General features: G+C 33.2%; 1 protein-coding gene across 6 annotated transcripts in view; it reads left to right on the forward strand.

Moving 5' to 3' along the window:
• Nucleotides 1-3,270: 3,270 nt before the first annotated feature.
• Nucleotides 3,271-23,393, forward strand: part of LOC143252698 (macrophage mannose receptor 1-like) — a 40,746-nt gene continuing 20,623 nt past the window's right edge. For 3 of the 6 annotated variants that reach the window (XR_013029110.1, XM_076505249.1, XM_076505251.1), the window contains exons 1-5: nt 3,271-3,429; nt 6,150-6,319; nt 17,688-17,856; nt 19,654-19,803; nt 21,351-21,473. Coding sequence is in view for 5 of the 6 variants with exons in the window: in XM_076505249.1 (XP_076361364.1) it covers nt 3,342-3,429; nt 6,150-6,319; nt 17,688-17,856; nt 19,654-19,803; nt 21,351-21,473 (700 nt within the window). In the remaining variant the exon portion in view is untranslated. Of the gene's footprint in view, nt 3,592-6,149; nt 6,320-17,687; nt 17,857-19,653; nt 19,804-21,350; nt 21,474-23,393 lie in introns of all 6 variants that reach the window. The other 3 variants (XM_076505254.1, XM_076505252.1, XM_076505253.1) reach the window with 3 other exon arrangements.

A 23,393-nucleotide genomic window follows, 5' to 3' on the forward strand; every position in this document is an offset into this window, starting at 1 on the left:
ACTAAAAATATAGAATCAATTTGTGTCACTAAGAATATAGAATCAGTTTGTGTCACTAAAACATAGAATCAGTTTGTGTTACTAAAACATAGAATCAGTTTGTGCCACTAAGAGCAAAGAATCAGTTTGTGTCACTAAGAACACAGAATCAGTTTGTGTCACTAAGAACATAGAATCAGTTTGTGTCACTAAAACATAGAATCAGTTTGTGTCAATAAGAACACAGAATCAGTTTGTGTCACTAAACATAGAATCACTTTGTGTCACTAAAACACAGAATCAATTTGTATCACTAAAAATATAGAATCAATTTGTGTCACTGAGAACATAGAATCACTTTGTGTCACTAAAACACAGAATCAATTTGTGTCACTAAAAACACAGAATCAGTTTGTGTAACTAAAACATAGAATCAGTTTGTGTCACTAAAACATAGAATCAGTTTGTGTAACTAAAACATAGAATCAGTTTGTGTCACTAAGAACATAGAATCAGTTTGTGTCACTAAAACACAGAATCAGTTTGTGTAACTAAGAACATAGAATCAGTTTGTGTCACTAAGAACATAGAATCAGTTTGTGTCACTAAAACATAGAATCAGTTTGTGTCAATAAGAACACAGAATCAGTTTGCGTCACTAAACATAGAATCACTTTGTGTCACTAAAACACAGAATCAATTTGTATCACTAAAAATATAGAATCAATTTGTGTCACTAAGAACATAGAATCACTTTGTGTCACTAAAACACAGAATCAATTTGTGTCACTAAAAATATAGAATCAGTTTGTGTCACTAAAACATAGAATCAGTTTGTGTCACTAAGAACATAGAATCAGTTTGTGTCACTAAAACACAGAATCAGTTTGTGTAACTAAAACATAGAATCTGTTTGTGTCACTAAAACATAAAATCAGTTTGTGTCACTAAAACACAGAATCAGTTCGTGTCACTGAGAACAAAGAATCAGTTTGTGTCACTAAGAACAAAGAATCAGTTTGTGTCACTAAGAACATATAATTAGTTTGTATCACTAAGAACAAAGAATCAGTTTGTGTTACTAAGAACAAAGAATCAGTTTGTGCCACTAAGAACATAGAATCAGTTTGTGTCACTAAGAACAAAGAATCCTATAAAGATAAAAAATTCTCAATTAAATGTGTTCAGGATGTTTTACAGAAAATAAATAAATAAGTAAAATTTATCTAATCTAAAAGTTACTTAAAGCATAATAAAACAACAAACGTAAGAGTAACTCGGTCAATACGAGTTATTTTAAATATATACAACGTATTATTGGATATTAGAACAGACATGTTCAAGTATTGAGCGAAAACCTTGTTGTCAGCGGCATAAAACTAGCATTTAATGTTGAAATACTATTCGTACTACAAACTCTTATCGAACCTGTACTGAAATGTGTGATTATTAATAACGGTAGAACCTATTCCTGTTATTAATTTCCGTAACTTTCAATTCTATAATACTCAGAACTTAACATTTTGAGCCAATTATTTTGTGTAAAATTACATGGGACGTAGGGCCCACAAAAATTAGTAGCCCCTGGGACCACACAACTTTAAATCCGCCACTGCTTACAACGATAAATTCTGGGTTTTGATCATCTTACGGTGAAATAGCATGTATCCTAAAGTGGCTTTGCTCTACAAAAAAAAAAAAAAAAAAAAAAAAAAAAATAAAACGATAAAAACTTGTTTTTAAGGTTGTTAAATTTTACAAAAACATCTACATTGCTAGAATAAATAAACTTTCATTATTAATTGTTTTGGAATTAAGCACAAAGCAAGATAAAGAGCTATCTGTGCTCTGCCCATCACGGTTATCGAAACCCGATTTAGCGGTGTGAGTCCACAAGACATACAGCTGTGCCACTGGAGCGCAAGCTTCCCTAAAATATTACAGAAACGTTCGGGTTCAAAAGTTATGAATAATTTCAAAATCATCTGCTAACCAATTTTTCTCTAGTGTTCTGTAAGAACAATTACAACTAACTGGAACTTTCGAGCGCTGTATTCTAACCATTTGACTTGTTGTATGGTATATTCAGATCAGCTGTATTATTTGAAAGTGGAGGATAGGCCCAGTAATAACAAGAGATTCGGCATGATAAGTTTTGTTTTTGCGTTTAACAACAAGCACAAGTAAAAATTACAAAAAAATCTCTAAAAATGCAAGGAAAATTCAGTTATATAATTACGAAATAACTCCTATCTTGAGATCCATGTTTCACGTGTTGCTAGTGGTTCACCTCTTCTTGCTTGTTTTTTGGTACACAATGAACATACTTTTACTTTTTTTACACCGAGGTAAAAGTTGTATCTCATATTCTCTACAGAAATAACTTGAAGCTAATACATTTTATCAGTGGTGTATTTAGGTATTAAAGGGGATTATTATGGATTAAAGGGGGCTCTTGATAATTTCATTCTATATAAAATTACATGTGATGTGGGGTTCACATAAATTATTAGCCCCTTTGTCCACACAACCATAAATCCACCACTGCTTGTTCTGTAAGTCAACCATGACTGCCCTTTTTTCAATGAATAAAAAACTTTCCTGCCACATTTTTTTAATCTAGCAAATTGAACGTAGAAATAAATTAAGGTAAAACTCATTTTTTAGAATTTTTCAAACCATTTATTTTGATCAGTTGTTAAATCATATGAACGCTATCTGGAGACCCTAGAAAGTTACATATTAAATTAACTAGAGCATAGTATGAACGTAGTCGTGGTGTGACTAGTTCAGAATCAAATTCTCATCTTAAAACTTGTTCATCACAACCCATAGCTTTAGTAAGCGATTCAATAAAAAACGAACAGTTTTGTGAGGATTATTTAACGATATTTTCCATCCACCTAGCAGTCACATCCATTTCTAAAGTTCATTGTCAGTTCTTATAGATATTTCGATTTTCCCAGAGTCTTTTAACAGATTGTAAAAGTTCTATTACCGATAATAGTCACAAACTTTGAATCACAGATTATGTTCAAGATAAAATATTTCTTGATAAAATCGGCCATTTTAATCTCTAAAGCTTCTTGTGAATTATTTCTCCGTGAGAAAGCAAGCAACCGACGCAAGAAGTTTACTTCTTCTCTCAGTGTCTGCATTTTATGATAACTAGCATCTCTTTTTGGTCAGTCATCTTTTCTAAGAACGCCCCTTTAGCTAAATGACGTTTGAACATCCGGTTCTAGTAAAGGAAGTATTGTAGCTTCCGTTGTAGAAGAGGAAGTAGTTCGTGTTAAACAAACATTGAACTATTATATGTATTAATGTTTGATATCTAGAGTGTTTAGTTCATATAAATTACAATGATAGTCCTGTCATGTTTACTGTGTATAATTGTTTTTAGTAATTTTAATGTTCAAATTAGTCAAGCAGACAATGCAACCGATGCCTGTAAGTAAAGAAATAAATTTGTTTTTCTCACGTTGATTAGCTAAAAATACTATTGTATTGGAGCAGTTGTAGAGACCAGTTGGTTGGTTGCTTTAGAGCAAAAAACACGTTGGGCTATCTGCTGAGTCTACTGCGAGGAATAGGACCATGGATTTTCGAGTTGTAAGTCCTTAGACTGTTATAATGATCCCAAGTTACTAATTGTGTCCTAAGCAGAAGTTTAATGCGCTAAATAGGTATTTATACTTTTAAGCAATGGCGATGCATGCAACTACTAGACGACGAATGTAATTCCTCATTAGGTGTAGTGTACGAGGTGTGATAATAAAATTCTATAACTTCACTTTTATTCTGGAGAATAATGTACATACATCAGTATTATATGTTATCCCCCTCAAAGTAATCTCCCCCAGCTGATGCACACTTGTTCCAACGTTCCTACCATTTTCTGAAGCAATGTTGGAAGTCTTCAACTGTCATGGGACTAAGTTCTGCTTTCAGATTATTATAGATGTTTGGAATGTCATTAAATCTTTTTCCTTTCAAGTTAATTTTGACTTTGGTAACAGAAACAAATCACAGGAATGTTTTTTTATGCCAAAAATTCTTGAACAAACACAACAGTGTGTGAAGGCGCATTGTCATGATGAAGAAACCAGTGACCACTCTTCCACAGCTCGCCGCGGTATCTTCTAACTTTCTTCCTCAAGCGAATTAAGACTTCTTTAAAAAAGGCCTGGTAAACTGTCTTTTACCTTAGCGACCGTTTCATCAGTGGACATTTCGAGGGTTTCTGTTTCTCCTTTGCAAATTTTCACACAAAACTTGTTGAAAACGCGTTGCTCTTCTTGTCTGTACATTTGTATTGCCACAGGTGCAAAAGATACGTCTGTCTTTGAACACGTTTTTCGCAACACGGGTATAGGGTCTGGGGTAGATAACTATTTGTACTTCTTTGCCCATACCTCAGTGAAGCTCACTGTCTCTGTACTGGTACCTGTAACAGAAGTAGTAATACTGTTTCCTTGCATATGAATACTAAATAGCGAACGTTCGTGCTCTATTAGGCATATCGTATTTTTAACCCATATCAGAAACTAAATATTAAACTATGAATGATTTGGTCACGCAAAAAAGAAGTTAAGGAACAGAGTCACACTATAGTGTGTCAAAAGTATATATAAAAAAGGATTACAAAACTTTAGAAAGTTTCATTTGAAAAAGCATAGGTATTAAAATTTGATTAATTGCATGAACTTAATAGTCATATGCATAGATTCTGAGGAACTAGAATCTAAGCTGTCCTCTTTGGCAAATGTTATTTGTGTAGGGTTAAAAACACCTTTCAATCGGCTCGGCATGGCCAAGTGGTAAAGGCACTCGTAATTAGAGAACCACGAGTTCGAATCCCCGTCACACCAAACATGCTAGTCTTTTTAGACGTGGGGCATTATAATATGACAGTTAATACCACTATTCATTGGTAAAAGAGTAACCTGAGAGTTGGCGATGGGTAGTGATGACTAGCTGCCTTTTCTCTAATCTTACACTGCTAAATTTTGGATGGCTAGCGCAGATAACCCTCTTGTAGCTTTGCACGAAATTGAGAAACAAACAGACCATCATTTGTGTTCAGAAAAGTCTTTAAATATAGGTTGTAGTATTTAAATGCTTAATGCATGTACATTTTATTTACTTTTGAAATATTTTTGGACAAAAAACTATTGACAACGTAATCACGTTCAACTTTCGGTCAGAACAAAAGAAATGTCAGTTCTTGTTTTAGTGATGTAGAAGAAAAGATATTGTGTGAAAGAAGCGAAAATTTTAACGTTAAGTAAGATTATCGGTGCTAAGTTCTCTACAGATTTAGTTTAGTTTCATTTAAATCCATTACTGACACTAAGCTGATATAACGGGTCCTATAAAAGAGCCAAAAATCTTGAAGTGTGGTCCGGCGTAGGCAGATGGTTAAGGTGCCCGACTCGTAACCTGACGGTTGCGTGTTCGAATCCCCGTCATACCAAACATGTTCGCCTTTTCAGCAGTGGAGTATTATAAGGTGACGGTCAATCTCATCATTCGTTGGTAAAAGGGGTAACCTAAGAGATGGCGGTGGGTGGTGATTGAGTAACTGCTTTCCTTTCTTATACTGCTAACTAAGGGACGGCTAGCACAGATGGCCCTCATGTTGCTTTACGCGAAAATTGAAAACAAACAAACAACCTATATGAAGCGGGCAGAAGGATTAATAATTATTGTAAAATATTTATCGTTATACGTTTAGTTCAATATCTAATTAACATAATAAATCGAAGGCTCGCCCGAAATAAATTGTGATATCTATCATTATAAACCGTAAGAGTATAGAGAAGTCCACACAAATCTGTGTTTGATTTGTGTTGTATAGGGTATAAAGTGACATTTGAAAATTATCAGTTGTTGTTGTACTCTGCAACACAGGATGCAAAACATCACTTAAGTACTTTATTACTGTAGAACTCAAGAGCAGAAAAACATTAATAAAAGAGTGTTACACGGAGTGATGAAACTACTGAGATGTAGATGAATCATGTTAAGTTTTTAAATGTTTTCGTATTATGTTTTGTAATTTTTGTATACTTGCGTAATATGTTACTTCTCAATATATTTCACTCTACCTAAAACCTATGTTGAAAACAGCTATATTTAAAAACGTTGTTTGATTCTGTTTATTTTAGCTGTTCTTTGTCCTGATGCAAGTTGGAATTGGATCTTGCATAATGGATTTTGTTTCTATTTGGAGACAAATGTTTATAGTTGGCATGATGCTGAACGTATCTGTTTAGAACATGGTAGTCATTTGGCATCCATTCATTCTATGGAAGAGCAAACATTCATATTTCAACTGGTGAGTACAAAGTTTTTTTTTTTTTGAATGGATAGTAGTATTACTGATTTAGCTTAGCACAAGAAAAGTATTTTATTTAAACCTACTGAGATACAGAAATCACATTATTACATAATACATAGTTCTGGTGTGAAAATTGATTACACAAGTTAGTTATTTGGGTGTTACTAAAATCGAACAGCCAGACTGGTTCTTCCAAACACCATTTACAGTATCAATTGATATATTTATATTATTGTTGCAATAAGATCAACAGACTAATGATGCAAGATATTTAAGAAATAGATACACACATACGAGCTTCATAATTATTTAAATTAGTTTTTCTGCCATAATGTTAACGTATTCATTTATGATTTATGTTCGAATATCTTTCATTTGCAACTTTGTTTGTTTGGGAATTTCGCACAAAGCTACTCGAGGGCTATCTGTGCTAGCCGTCCCTAATTTAGCAGTGTAAGACTAGAGGGAAGGCAGCTAGTCATCACCACCCACCGCCGACTGTTGGGCTACTCTTTTAGCCAACGAATAGTGGGATTGACCGTCACATTATACGCCCCCACGGCTGAGAGGGCGAGCATGTTTAGCGCGACGCGGGCGCGAACCCGCGACCCTCAGATTACGAGTCGCACGCCTTAAGCGCTTGGCCATGCCAGGCCTAAACATTTGCAACCAACAAGTTTATTTTCTTTTCTGAGTTTGAGTTGCATACAACTGTTCATTCAACGACTTATAGGCTGGTCATAGAAAATATATGATGATTTAACGTAACATGTGAATCTTTTTTTTCTGCAGTTTACTTTCATTTACACGTTACATTTTCTTCAGCAGTTTTAAGTATTGAAGCGTAAAATATCCATTTTTTGAATATTAAAATCACTTGTTATAGTTTTTATTGGAACTATTTGAAGACCTTAAAATTCATTTGTTTGTTTGTTTGTTTTGGAATTTCGCACAAAGCTACTCGAGAGCTATCTGTGCTAGCCGTCCATAATTTAGCAGTGTAAGACTAGAGGGAAGGCAGCTAGTCATCACCACCCACCGCCAACTCTTGGGCTACTCTTTTACCAACGAATAGTGGGATTGACCGTCACATTATAACGTCCCCACGGGGGGAGGGCGAGCATGTTTGGCGCGACTCGGGCGCGAACCCGCGCCTCTCGGATTGCGAAGCGCAAGCCTTAACGCGCTAGGCCATGCCAGGCCTAAAATTCATTTAAGCCAATTGTATCATATAGATGTATTGCAGTTTTTTGCATATTAATTACGTTATTCTATCGAATACGTTTTTAAAATTCTTGATAATGTGCGAAATTCGAAGTTGATGTTTCCTACTTGTGAAGGTCTGGGATAGTTTTTCGTATCTTGCGTATGCGATTTTTTTCACTCAACTTCACATTCTTTCTGTAACATTTTTTGGGTATTTTGTGGTGGACTTTGAATTTGGGAATAGCATTCAAAAGAAGATATGTTTTTAAGTGGTAACCTCTCAGCTTCTTTCTGTTTGTTTTTAAGTAGCTAAGATAGATATGAGTTGAGATAAACCCATATCCATACTGACGTGAAAAGAAGCTTTAATTACCCGAGTCATCGAAATTAATGTAAACTTTACCAATGTTTACCAGCACGGAAATACACAGAATTAATTCCAAGATCAACAAGTTTACTGGAATGGCTTGATTCTCATTCTGATTACTTTGGAGTAAAGAAACCAATGATGTGTAAATATGTTTGTTTTTGTTTCAGGTTTTTGCAGGAAGTAATGTTAATTACTGTTTATTGTTAATGTTTCTATTGCTTCTACAGCTTGTGGCCGTTCTTTTAGTAGCGACTTAAACAGCTAGGTGCTACTGATGTTGATCATGACATCTGAACATTTCTTGATCTTGGATAACAATAACTATTTAAAGTCTCTTCTTTATTGTTCAAGAAGTTTTATGAAATATGATTGAAAGAAAACTGTCTGATTTAACAGATTAGGCAAAATCTTGGAAAATAAGAAATAGTTAACTTTCTGAAAAGTCTGATCAAATCAAAGTAGTTTCAAAATAATCAAACGAAAATAATTTGATTGTTAATAGAATTGATAAGTTATTTTTGTTTATTTGTTTAATTTAGTCCAAAGCTACACGAGGGCTATCTGCGATAGCCGTCTCCAATTTAGCAGTATAAGACTAGAGGAAAGGCAGCTAGTCATCATCATCAAATGTCAACTTTTGGCTATTCTTTTACCAACAAAAAATGGAATTGATCATAACATTATAACGCTTCTCCGGCTGAAAGGATGAGCCTGTTTGATGTGAGAGGGATTCGAACCCGCGAATTACCGCTCGAGTGCTTTAACCACCGGGCCACGACAGGCCAATTATTCTTCAAACGGAATTTATTTTATGTTAATTACTACTAAGGAGAGTTAGTTACTAACAATTAAAGTCGAGGTGAAATATTGTCGTGACAAGATTAATGATCCATCATTTCCATAAAATTGCACCATATTTATTATTTATTTACATTGAGCTTTTGCGGGCCTGATTATTCTTTTAGCCATTTACTGTCCGTAAGATAAAATTTTAACACCGAAAATTTTCAAATATACGAATGACATAATTATGAAATATTCATAAAATTATTAAAATTTAATATTTGGACAGAAACAATCAGCAACTTATAAAATTATACATAAGAACAGACCTTGTGGTAATTGGGTATAATATTAGTTAATCAGCTTGCTAGCCTCTCTCTCCGCCCACAGTAGGGAGGCCCGGCATGGCCAGGTGGTTAAGGCACTCGATTCGTAATTCGCGGGTTCAAGTACTCGTCCTACCAAACACGTTCGTCTTTTAAAGCGTGGGAGCGTTATATTTCAACGATCAATCCCACTATACGTTGATAAAAGAGTAGCCTAAGAGTTGGCGGTGGATGATGATGACTAACTACCTTCCCTCTAGTCTTACACTGATAAATTAGGGACGGCTAGCGCAGATAGCCATCGTGTAGCTTTAAGCGAAATTCAGAAACAAACAAACCATCAGCGAGGAAGTAGTAAAAATAGAGACTCGCTCCTGTAGCATCCTGGATTGTATTCTTCGCGGCTGACATAGCAAATAGCTCACTGGGGGTTTGTTCTACAATAAAGAAATCTTCTAACTAAAGATTTTTTTATTGTTGTAATCTGCATAGTATCTCATAAGATTCGACCAAAAATGCCTATATTAGCAGCACTTTATGTCATATGTTATAACATTTGATTTTCAAAATATTTTAACGAGAATTGCAAATAAAGATCACAATATTTTGGGCTATTTCCCAAATATCATAAAATAACAGAAAAAGCTTTTTTTATTAAAGGATTTGAAAATTATTGTCTCAGAACGTACCATAATGAGACACATAATAGCACCACTTAGTTTTCACTAGTAACTGCACTGTTACGGTTTAATGGTAAGTTTGCTGTCTTATAACATTAAAAACCTGTAATTGTCTTGTAATGATTTAATGATAAGTTCACAGTCTCATAACATTAAAAACGTGTAATTGCCTTATAATGGTTTAATGGTACGTTTGCAGTCTTATAACATAAAAAAAACACGATTTCAGTAATCGTGTTGCATGGCCTAAATTGTTCATTGTGTTGCTTTGTTCTTAACAGCAAATAAGTAAATCACTTATCAGTTAACATTTTAAAATATTTGCACATAAAAGTGTTTGTACATCACATTAAATTCAAAATAAATAACACACTAACTACAGTGTTCTATATTGATCTATTCGACGATAGAATAATGATAAAAAGCCTGTGTATAATAACAGTATACATTGTTACTCGCTGAAGGCTCATGAAAGATCACCGAAAGCTCGCAAATAAAATTATTTTAACGTAGAGAAAAACATGTATAGTTCTACGTGATCATGCACAGGTAACAGTTAGTTTCACATGATAACAGTTTATTCCAATAACGCCACACGTTACTATAATTTACGTCTGAAGTTTGCCAAATCTCAAACATCTTACGTTCTGAGTTAATCTGCAATGAACTTCAAGAAGTATAGCAATAATTACAGAAAATATATTGCGCTATGTTTACTCTGGTTACAGTTTTGTGGTAAACTTTATTCTTGATGTCATGAGAACAGCTTTACATATAGATTTAAAGTCTTCTTTCAGGATTGAATTAAACATATTTTGGAAAGAGGATGTGATAAAACATTATTATGACAAAAAATAATCGTAAAAAAACTTTCAAGGGATAAATGGCTGTTTACTATACTAATCAGTTGTGTTAAACTTGAAAGCATTTTGTTTGGATGTATCTTGTTACAGTGCTAATATTGGAAGCATTTCTATCATACAAATTAATTTAAGGTTATGTTATGTACTGGAAGACAATCAAGTGAATAATTCAAATTTTTTAATTCAACAGGGAAAGGTAGTGCCTTTTGATACTGGAATTTACTGTTTAACTAATCGCTAAGCATGGCTGTATATAGGGATTACCCGAGAAACTAATAGACGCTGCATTCAATCCATTACTCTATGATACTTACAATGACTGCTAATGTTGAGTTATAACCTTATTTCAGCATCTAATTGCCGTTATCGAGTTTTCTACAGCTTGTATAACAGTGATATTATTATGTTCTTCTACCACACGTACGTTTGTGAGGAAATAATAAAAACGAAAGCTACTTTCTGGCAGCGAGTTCAGTTTATAAACATATATTAATGTTTCATAAATAACTTTATTTTCTAGGCGATAGATGGTAGCACAAACACTTCTTATATAAAAACCGTTTGCGATTCTTCATAGCACAAACATTTTTTATCAAAACAATTTCATAAAAATAAATAAATAAAGAATAACCCAAATACATACTTAAGGTGAAATTGGATGGCTTGGGTTCTGTAAATATTTGCTTAACATCGGAACCTGTAGCACCCTGGAGGAACCAATCCAGCTTTACTGAATTCTAATGTTATCTAAATGTAGAGAAACTGACAAAACTGATATGATATGTATGATAAATTAACATAAAAATTATAAAAATAAAACAGATGTTCACTTATCAACACACTTCAATAAAATTCTTTAAAAGAAGAGGAAAAACAAATAAGCAAAGCAACTTTTGCAAAAATTAATTATAATGTATGAATGCAATGCCAAAAAGTAAGAAAACAAGATAGGAATGAACACACAAAACTATGCAAAAATCGTTACATAAGTAGGCAGTGAGTACCGAGTTAATCTTATAAACTGTAAAACTGTATAGCTCTATGAAATTTAAATGCTTTTACCCAGACATGATTTCATTCAACTGACAGAAATTTAACATTCAGTGATAGATGAAAGTAAATCTTGAAAATATGTTGCTATTTATGTAGTGATTTTTATATGGTTTTATGTATTCATCTATTTCTCCTTTCTGTACTTTATAGCATTGCAGTCCCTACATTATACATAACTTTTGCAAAAAAAAAAACATAGCTTGTATATATATATATTTTGTTAACGTAGTGACTTCTAGGAGTAGGTTCATTTACGATGAGGTAAGTATTGCATTTTCATCATTCAGTGTGCAGATTGTATCACTAACATGTATAATAATTTGTACAATAGGAATTTTAAAGAGAGACACATTGTCCTTATTTATTAGAAATCTTCTGTAGAAATAAAAAGTTAGAGCAGCAGAAATACACACTTGTTCATGGCTAACAAGATAAATGTTTTCGTCCAACTTATCTCAAATACCATAGGCCAGTTTATCACTTACCTGAATATTGAAAACAATCGTTTTAGAACGCTCAAAATCCGTTTATCATCCAGTTAAAGTTATCAGATTCTTTAAATGTTTAAAGGTAATATATTGTTCTTTAATGTATATTTTTTCAGGAGAGAAGAAAATAAAGAATGGACTGCTTATTGACATTTCTCATATTATTCATTACGTTGTAATAGATATATTGCTAGTTGGCACAGGTAAGCGTGCAAATTTGAAGAAGAGAACAAAATGTAGGATTTCTGCAAGTAAATATGAAGGGCACATAACTTCATGGTAACTTAGTTTTGTGTTTCTTTTCATTTTGTAGTCACAAGTGATGTTCAGTTCTTGCTTCAGAAGTTTCAAATAAAATGTTTACTTCCAATCGGTTTAAAATGTGTTTTATGTTTTATTAGAAGCTGGTTATATATTGTCCAGAAGCATCTCAAAGTCTTTAGACAAGGAGTTCTGATTACCTTTATAAGAAAAATCTTTATTCTTGTATATGTCTGATTTTTTCAATTTTCATATAATTACTAGGAAATTTCCTGATAAAATGCTTTGAACTACACTGAGTATATAGTGACAGTTGGAATAAAAGCAGTCATTTTATGAAAGACAGATTATTTTCTTATTTACTGTTTGTGTGTATCGTTGTCTCATTTTCTTATCAATCTCTAGAGAAGTGTTATACATTTAACTTGAATTAATTTGAGTTTTATTCACAAACTAGTTAATACAATATATTTTAGGAATAATTATTAACTACGATTAATCCAGTATATGAAAAGGTAAAAAAAGAAAATAAAATGATAATAAAAAGTATCACTTCTAGTAGGAAAATAGGAAAGAAAGAGTCAGAACATATAAACTCAATGGTACTGGTGTTAATAATATTCGTTTATGCAGACTTCAGGACAGAAAGAGGACTGCCACTGATTTCAAGCATCAGATAAACGACAATGTAACAAATGACAGAAAAGTATTCAGATTTAGAGTATTAAGAAAGCTCAAAGAGAATGGAATATTTGGTCGTGTAGTAGTTAAAATGACTTTACTTTGATCTTCAAATATTGTCAATACACTTAAAGTTGTTAAAAATTACAAAAACTGGACTGTCGATGATTGGAAAAGGGTGTTTTGGCCTGATGAGTGTAAGTTTGAAATATTGAGTTCAAGAGAAGGTTGTACGTTTGGCAGAAGAAAGGTGAAAGTTACCTTAATGCATAGCATAGCACGCACTTGCCATGAAGCACGGGGGAGGCAGTGTAATTGTTTGGGGGTGATTTTATGCTAAGGTGACAGACATATTTGCAAATTAGATGAAATAATGGACGAGTATAAGTAACACCAGATAATGATCCGTCATTGTATGTACAGTGATTTCTGTATTATTGGTAAAGGATTCTACTACCAAAACGATAAAGACTCCAAATGCTCATTCATCCTATGCAGAAATTATTTAGCTAAGAACTAAGTTGCTGGAGTAATTTAAATGATGTAATGGGCTCACAGAGCTCTAATCTCAACTCATTTGAGCAGATCTGGGATTTGGTAGATCAAGAACTTGGCAAATCAAAAGTTATTTCCAAATAAATTTTATATGAATGTATTCTTTGACAGACTGTTTAGGCAAAGTATTCATGATGAAACTTTATTGAATGAACGGCAACTGCCTGTTGTGGAGACACAAGTGTAGAGGACGACGCTTCGAAAGTCTTCTGCTTTTCGTTTTCAAGTCAGTGTGTGAAGGTGTTGTCGGTCTTTTATAGTGTCCTGGTGGATTGTGGAGAGCGTGTTATGATTAGTTGAATTATCACTGTTTCTGATTGGAGGAGAGATTTCCTGTAGATTCAACCAGTGGTAGTCACAGGTTACTCACCTCTAACCTGGAATCTCTGTTTAGTGAAGGTTTAATAGTGCTAATATAAAATTATTCTTTGATTTTTCTTATTTTCCAGAATTTGTTTGTGACAAATGATTATAGTTTTATCCCAGTTTATTCTGTGTCCCGTTAACGTGGCGTGCTCTGCAGTGGCTGAATTTTGTGTTTTCATGAAACTTGTACTATCTTTATGTTCTTTTATTCTTTTCGCAAGTTTTCTTCCCGTTTTTCCAATGTAAGTATCGTTGCAGGAATATGGAATTTCATTGATGACGTTTTTGAGATTCTCTTTGGTAGATCACCGTTTGTTTTTTTACCAGAATGGATCTTAAGCTATTGTAGGATTTCCACCGGACTTCTATGTTCAATTTTATGGCTATGTGTTTGAGGTTTTCACTGAAATGTTGTAGGTATGGTAGGTAAATGATGGTAGTGGTAGTGACTTTCTGATCTTTTCTTTCTGTCGTGGTCTTCTTCAAGGAGTTTTTGATGAAGGAGGAGATGTAATCATTCTGTTTAAAACTCTCTACGATCTTTTCGCATTATGCTTCGATGGATGTCTTATCGTAAATATTTTCTGCTCTCTTGTTTAGGTGTTGGATTATACCGCGTTTTATCAAGGTTGGATGATAAGACTATAAGTATAGGTATCTGTCCATGTGGGTGGGTTTTCTGTATACACTTCCATGTGGATGGGTTTTCTGTATACAGTAGTGGTTATTTGTCTTGCTTGTTTGCTGATGAGTATGTCAAAAAACGATAGACTGTTTTGCTCCTCTATTTCCATAGTGAATTGGATTTTTTTTGTCTATGGAATTGAGATGCTCTAAAAAGGCTGGTAAGTTTTCACGACCGTGGCGCTAAATAACGAAGGTGTCGTTGACATAACGTCTGTAGAAACTTGGTTTTATCAGTGTGGATGAAAGGGTTCTTTTTTCAAAGTCTTCTATGAAGATCTACCAAAGAGAATCCAAAAATCATCATCTGTGAAATTCCGTGTTCCTACAATGATACACACATTGGAGAAACGGTATGAAAACTCGCGACAAGAATAAAAGAACATAGTACAAGACTCATGAAAACACAAAATTCAGCAATTGGAGAGCACGCCACGTCAACAGGACACAGAATAAACTGGAAGAAAACTAGAATCATCGACACAGACAAATTCTGGAAAACAAGAAAAGTCAAAGAATAATTTTATATTAACACTATTAAACTTTAATAAACAGAGATTCAAGATTAGAAGTGAGTAACCTGTGGCTGCCATTTGTTGATTCTAAATCTCTTCTCCAATCAGAAAGAGTGATAATCCAACAAATCATAATATGCTCTCCACAATTCATCAGGACACTATAAAAGACCGTCAACACCTACACACACTGATTTGAAGACGAAAGACAGAAGACTTTCGAAGCGTCGTCCTCTACACTTGTGTCTCCACAACAGGCAGTTGCTGTCCGTTCTATAAAGTTTCATCTATGAGAATGTATTAGAGACGTTTGAAATAAAATCCCAAAAGAATCTTTGATTAAATATGTCGATGCATCTTTGTTTCTTAAAAGCAAAATTTTGAGGTTGATGTAAAAAAATGAAAGACTGTTTTTTTATAATTAAAAATTGTTTTACTTAATTGATAAGTTAGCAATAAATCACATTTGACGACTAACTTACGCAATTCACACTGAACATGCAATAAAATTTACATGCCTGTTGTTGGTTTTACTTTATTTTTGAGCCTATCCCCGTCATGTGCAACATACGTGATTCATAAGATAGAATATTGAAGCTCCTGAGTACGGTATGTCATAGACAACGTTATTTCTTTAATATACAACTGATGCCAGTAAGCCTTGTAGTATAAACCTTTCATTCAACATATGTGACTGATAACAGGTTAAATTATTTTCACTAAAGTTGTTGTTTTGAATTAAGCACAAAGCTACACAATGGGCTATCTGTGCTCTGCTCACCACGGTATCGAAACCCGATTTTTAGCGTTGTAAGTCCGCAGATATACCGTTGAGCCACTGGGAGGCTTTTTCACTGAAGAGGAAAAGTGAACCTAGGATTTTTAGAAGGATATGCTTTAGTCATACTTACTAAGTAAATAATGTAATAAGTGTATCCATTAAAACCATTAAATGACCTGAAACAGAGAAAAGATTAAAGAGAATCTTCACGTTTACATGAAACTGCATTTGGATGTTGTTTTGGATAATAGGTCATAAATTGAATTATAAAAATCAGTACGTACCTAAAACTCTGTTGTTTTTTTCCTTTCCAAGTTTCTTGACCTGATTATAAAACGTTTTATAAAAGGATTTTTTAAAAATTTCTTTGGTGAAGAAATTAAATTACCTTATTTTGACTTTACAATAATATATTGTATCTTAACAAGTGCTGCTTGTTCGTTTCCAGTTAAGTACAAACTACCCAATGAGCTATTTGAGCTCTGCCAACCAGGGATATCGAAACCTGGTTTGTAGCATTGTAAGTCTGCATACATACAGCGGTGACACTGGAAGAACAGCTATTTCTTATCTTTCTTTATGTACTGTTAGAAGATCATGGTTGATTGAGGACGTAAGTTCATGTTTTACTGTGATGGAACATTGGTTTACTGGTGTTCAGTATGTGCTAACAAACGCATATTCCATTATACTGGAAAATATCACAGTGAAATCCTATGGTGTGTTTTCTGTTTGGTTTCAAGTGCAACAGCTACGCAATGGATTATCTGTGCTGTACCTATCGCAATTGTCTAATCCCCTTTTAATGTTATAAGTCCTCAAGCTTACTGGTTTCTGACGTTTCTCATGTGTTATTTCTCCCTGTAAAATAAATCTAGAACAACTAGGGATCTAGTATATGTTTACTTGTATCCAACGATTTTTTTTACTGTGCTTATTTTAGTGGTTCTCGATTGATTGGTTGTTTTAGAGCAAAACCACATTTTCTGTGTACACTCCGGGAATGAAACCTCGGATTTTAGTGTTATAACGCCGTAAACTTATCGCTGTCTTGCTAGAGTAAACAATGGTTCTTTTAACACATGTTAATCAGTTCCCTCCAAATACATTTTTTACATAATGTCTTTATGTTAATTCCAATACCCATAAAAATACTGTTCATTTCTTCTAAAATGTAAATCGTTTAAGACATATTTATTTATTTCACTTTTGTATAAGTAAAAATTAATAAAAGTATTCTCACTGCAATGTATGCCATCACGACACACACATTTCACACAGCATACTTTCCTGATCTAGGTAAATGGTAGTTTGTTTATTCGTAGTTAAACACTAAGCTGTGTAATGAGCTATACGTGCTCTATTTACCACGGGTATCGAAAACCGGTTTCTAGCGTTGTTAGTCCGCACATAATACTGTTGTGCCACTGGGAGAAGAGCGGGTAAATGGCAGTTATAATCAACATTTGTAAAAATATTTTACAACTAACTTTATTTTTGTACAAATGCCAATGATGTGTCGAATAGTTCAGAATTGTGATTATAATGTGAGTTCTTCTCTCGTCTAAGCCTAACACACATCTTTGTGTCAGTGTTTAGCTTTACACAGCAAGAAGAAACCTTCTCCAGCCTGAAACTTTGAAATAGTAGTTTTTGTTGTTGTTTCGCCATACCGAATAAAACACATCGTATGCGAATAATGAAATTTTAATGTTCTTGTTATGTTTACTATATTTTGTTCTTTGTTGTGCAGATAAAAAATATAACAAATTTGCAAGACATTTGGATAGGACTAAATGCTTTGGGTTACGACGAGGGATTTGAATGGAGTGACTCAACGCCTGTTGGATTTGCTCATTGGGCTGTAGGAGAGCCCAACAACTGGAATGGGCAAGAAAAATGTGCTAATATGCTTACGTCAGGTAACATATTTTTGTTTTTATGTTTTGCTATGTTCAATCGATTTAAACACAATTTGCAACTTATTAATTTATGTTCTGATTTCTCACGATTTTGCCAATTCACATCAGAATGCAACTTGCTTACAAAGACTTTTAAAACATCTATAATGTTCATTGCATATTAAAAAATGGATGTTGAAAGATATCTCTAGTAATTAACTATTAAAACTAAATTCAAAATCTAATAAAATGATAAAAACCCCATAACTCGAGCGTTTTTGAAGTGCAGACCTTTCTTCTTTAGGGGCAAAATGAAGGAAGGTCACCCTTAGAAAGTTCTATGGTTATAGAGTTTTTATAACTTTACACTGATCTTGTTGGACCCACGTATTTTACCGAAATTCGAAATGTAATATTGTTTTGTTTCTTCGTGTCAAAGTGATTTATAAAACTGTTGTTCTTAATTTATAAATAAACTATGTGTCGTAAGTGTGAGTTTATAACATACTTTGTTATTCACATGCGATTTAGATAATTATTGGTTCATGTTCTGAAAAACAACAATACCAACTTATGGATTCTTATTTCAATGTTAATAAGTTTGATAACTGAAAGTGAGTATAGGCAAATAAACGTAGACCGTAGTATACAATAAGTTAAGTTTGTACCGTCTGTTTTAGCATAAGGAGCTTTCATACAAAATCACTATTTGGTGTATTGCTGGAGAGAAAAATACTTGAATTTTTTTTTCTTAATAAGTAATTCGAGTTGTATGTTGGAGAGATTATTCTAAAGTCAAGGCTGTAAGCTACTGTGATGGCTTAACATAATTAGTTGCAAAATCTTCTAGTCCTTAAGTGCCAAGTTATTATCACAGTTTGAATACACAGTAGAAATATGTGAATTCCAAATAAATATACAAAAATCTGTGTTATTTACCACATATCATCCCACCTAATGTACACGCAGTGCAAAACGTGATTGGTCCTTTGCTAAACGTTCAGCTGAAATAGCAAATTTATTATCAAGCAGGTTTTTCATCACTATAACCTTATAAATATTTAACAAAAATATTATTTTAAAATGTATATATTAAAAATGTTTTGCAATATTGCAAAAAGTTCCTAATACTTTTCCAGTTAGGTGTACTTAAGAAAATCGGATAAACAAATCTTTCATATTCTCTTAGTTGTTTTTCTTTGTAATATAGATTTGCATAGAAGCTACTTACTCACCAAGTCTGTAATTATGTCCATTTTTTACAAAAATTTTTACTTCAAAGAAAGCTGCAACAAAAACAATCTTTTCATAAACCTGCAGTTAAAGTCGTAAAAAAACATCAAGGTAAAAATATAGTCATACAATCGATTAAAGAAAATATTATTTAGAATATTTTGTTAATAATTTTGCGACGAAGCTCTTGTTTTAGACTTTGTTCAAATGTCGAAGCAAAATGTAAGCTTATTTAACTTAGCGGAAGAGCATATAATAACACATATACTTCAAAATCAGCAAAAATATTAATCGGTTATTTTTTATTGAGTGTTTGAAGTTTCAACATAGCAAAATATTTGTTTTTTTGTACAAATATATAATTTGTTCCTCAACAACAATGCTTCTGTACCATTCATCCTATGCTCTAGGAAGCTCCAACTTCGATAATGGTTTGGTACACTAATTTTTAAATTAATATTGCTTTCTTATGTAGTATCTAAATTGAAAACTAAACAGAAATCACGTAACATGCCTGTGTTTTATACGTGTATTAGTCACTATAGAGTAATTTGTCAACCATTTCGATGGCTATTGTTTTGGTAGATTACTTCCCAGGGATGTGGAATGATAAAAACTGCAACTCGAAGACGGGGCTTATCTGCAAAAAAAGTAACGGAACAATTACAACTACTGCACAACAAACAACTACAATGTCCTCGTTAGGTTTTTGTTCAAGTGATTGGTACGCTTCAGGTAAAGCTTATCATTCTATTAATTTTACTCTTAAACTTGATTCAAGTTTTAATTTTCGTGAACTATACAATAAATCGAAATGGATGGAAAAATGAATCTGGTTGTTTAAATCAAACTATTTGGTGTGTTTTGAATTTCGCACAAAGCTATTCGAGGGTTATCTGCGCTTGCCGTCCTTAATTTAGCAGTGTAAGGCTAGAGGTAAGGCCGCTAGTCATCACCACCCTCCGCCAACTCTTGGACTACTCTTTTACCAACGAATAGTGGGATTGACAGTCACATATAACGCCCCCACAGCTGAAAGGGCGAGCATGTTTGGTGCGACGGGGATTTGAAGCCTCGACCCTCAGATTACGAGTCGAGTGTCTTAACCACCTGGCCATACCGGACCATCAAAATAATACTCCCAAATATGAAAAATAAAATTCACATTAAGTTTTCGTTGTTATAAAATAACCACATTCGATGGACCCATCACACATCATATTGTTTCTTATTTTCGTTCAAGTATTAGAAAGTCTGCTTAATAACGAGAGAATCAAGTATCAATTTTGCGGAGTAATTTGAAAATTCGATTAAGTTTTAAATTTAGTGAGAAATAAAACAAAACTGGAAACGTTTAATATCAAATGAAGCAGTATTTATTACTAAGGCAACAAAAAACACAAGGTGCTTACTTGCGTAGATCTTACACAGTAATCTCAATTGATCAAATTTTTCTTTGTCACGATGAATCTCCGAAGATACAAACACAATGAAAATCAGGTAGAACCGATTCAGAAACAAGGTCCCTAGTGTGCTAAAAGTCCGTGTTTTCTTTTATTTTACGATTACGTCACCACGTGACTGAGCACACTCTTTTGTTTTCTTTGGAACTTTGCTACACAAGCTACACAATGGGCTATCTCTGCTCTGTCCACCACGGGTATCGAAACTCGATTTCTGGCGGTGTGAGTCTCCAGATATACTGCTGTGTCACTGAGGGGCTGTCGCACTCTTACACCAGTCTTCGTCTATGATATAAAGACATTATCTACTCGGCCAGCAAAAGGATGATTTATCATTTATGCGGAAAAAGTAGGTCTTATTTGTTATAAGAGAGAGAGAAAAAGACAGAAACTTTTATAGAACTGTAAAATATCAAGAGTTTTCTTGATCAAGTGTTTTATGCTAAAACTGCCTAGAAATAAATTGCGCAAAAGATCAAAAAAATTTCGACATTTCCTAATGATGATGGAAAAACACACAATATACAGCACTCATGATACACTAGTTTATCGCAATATTACATTTTTATAGGAGTAAACTAAAGGTATGTGTTTTTATTAAGCATCACAACAAGATTGCGTAATAAATCTTATCTCACAAATATGAAACTTAAGTCTTAGAATGAAATAGAAGCATTACAATCTGTTACAGTTAAAATACATCACCATGCTGGTTCATACTAATATATAAGATAAACTATAAACATGATTACCAGTGTTTTCTTGTCAAAGAAACTAACGATGTAAAAATTTTCATCTGTTTATAAATTTGTTTGTTAGGCAACAAATGCTTTTACTTTGGAGGAGAGAATGTAGCGGATCGCTTGAGCTGGTTTAAGGCTCAAACACATTGTAAAATATTAAAAGCAGAACTGGTTTCTATTCACAGTCAAGAGGATCAAGGTAAGTGACATGTACTCAGATTTAACAGTTATATTGATATGTTAATATGGTATATTAGCATAATGTATATGATTTATATATACATAAGAAAATTAGATCTGTTTATTCATGTTTATTTTATTATATTTGTATATTGCTCGTTTAGAGCGTGCTCATCTTTGTGTTTCTCTTTTAGTTCATTAAGGTGAAACATTTAGTTCTCAATGTTTTATGTTATTATGTCGTTTTACTTCTGACTGAAGAAATTTTTTCAGTTACTGTTCAGATCTTTCAAAGCTGGCAAAGCATTTTTAGCTTATGCGACAAATTACTAAATCTTCTATCTTTTGTATACCATAATTTTTAAGATCCTTTTTTTAATCTGTGAAAACGTATCCACAGAACCAATCTGGTATGAAATCTGTAATGGAAAAATAAGAAGAAGTTGAAAAAATATATGGTTTTAGATTGGCTTTTGTCAATATATTTTAGGACTAATTCTTTGTTCTCCTATACACTTTCAATGTAATGTAAAGAGTTTCAAAGTTAAAGAACAATAACAGCTTTTGTGATGCGTGAGTGTGTTTTCTTATAGTAAAGCCACACCAGGCTAGCTGATGAGTCCAATGAGGGGAACCAACCCCAGATTTTAATCTTGTAACTCTGTAGATTTACCGCTGCACAGGTAAAAGACTTTGTGATGCAACAAATTTAAGATAACAATACAATCCTATGCATGAGACGTGTTTCTCTCGTGGATCATCCAAATCGATGTTTAATTGTACTGTCGGATTTTAGCAAAATTGAATTAGTAAGTCCAGTATGTTTATTTCAATTGACCAGGATTTTTTAATATTATAGTGATAAGATAAAAAGCCCAATTATTTCATTGCCAGGTTTAAATTTAATTAAACACACAACAGAAATAATATCAAAAGAACATTATTTATGTGAAACTCACAAACGGTAAACTTCTGAAGGTTTGGAAGGAGATACCCTTTCTTTATGTAGTACAAAATAATTCCAAATTAGATCATTTAGTGAATTGGGTAAGTAAGCAGCAGATGGGTTTGAATTATAAGAAATGTAAGTTAATGCATGTGGGTTATCACAATTTGAATTATAAGCATAATTTGAATGGGAATAACCTTAACAGTGTCATGGTGTAGTGGTTGATCAGTCCCTTAAATCATCAAAGCTGTGTGTTATTACTAGTGATAGAGCAAATAGATTCTAGGTTGTATTTACAGAAATATTGAATACAAGTTTGAAGAGGTTATAATTTCTTTGTATGGGTCTTTGGTTAGGCCACATTTGGAATATTGTGTTTAGTTTCTGGCTCCTTATCTAAGAAAGGACATTAAATTGTTGGAAAGGTTTCAAAGAAGAGTTACTAGAATGGTGCTTTAGATGTAGAGTTTGTCATATGACGAGAGATTAACATCTTTGAAAGATTTTCTTGATAAAAAGAAGAACTAGACAGGATCTGATTGTGTTTAAGTGTTTGAAATTGCAAACTTTTATTCCCTTAATCCTTTTTTGGAAGCATTTTTTTCACAACAATGTTTTCGATTAGATTTAAAGTGATGTATAAAAAAACAAGGAATCTATTCGACCATCTCGGCTGTAAAATTATCTGAGCTAAATTATTACGAATTTAAAATAATCTCAAAGTCACCCCTTTTCATTCATATTGTTATCAAGCATTCTCTTAAACGCACTTAAATTTACTACCTCCACAACAGCCAAAGGTTACTAATTCCAGAAGCGAATCACACTATTAAAAATATAAAGCTGTCTTTGTTGAAGATGACTCCTACACTGCCAAAATTTATATTTGTGTCCCATAGTCCTAATTTTCTCACTGTTAAGTATTAAAACATTAACAATAGTATCAACCGCATTTTTTTCAACTTAATGGACATAATGGTGGGTAAAAAA

This window comes from Tachypleus tridentatus, chromosome 6 (assembly GCF_004210375.1).
Source record: "Tachypleus tridentatus isolate NWPU-2018 chromosome 6, ASM421037v1, whole genome shotgun sequence".
In the NCBI taxonomy this organism is placed as follows: domain Eukaryota; kingdom Metazoa; phylum Arthropoda; class Merostomata; order Xiphosura; family Limulidae; genus Tachypleus; species Tachypleus tridentatus.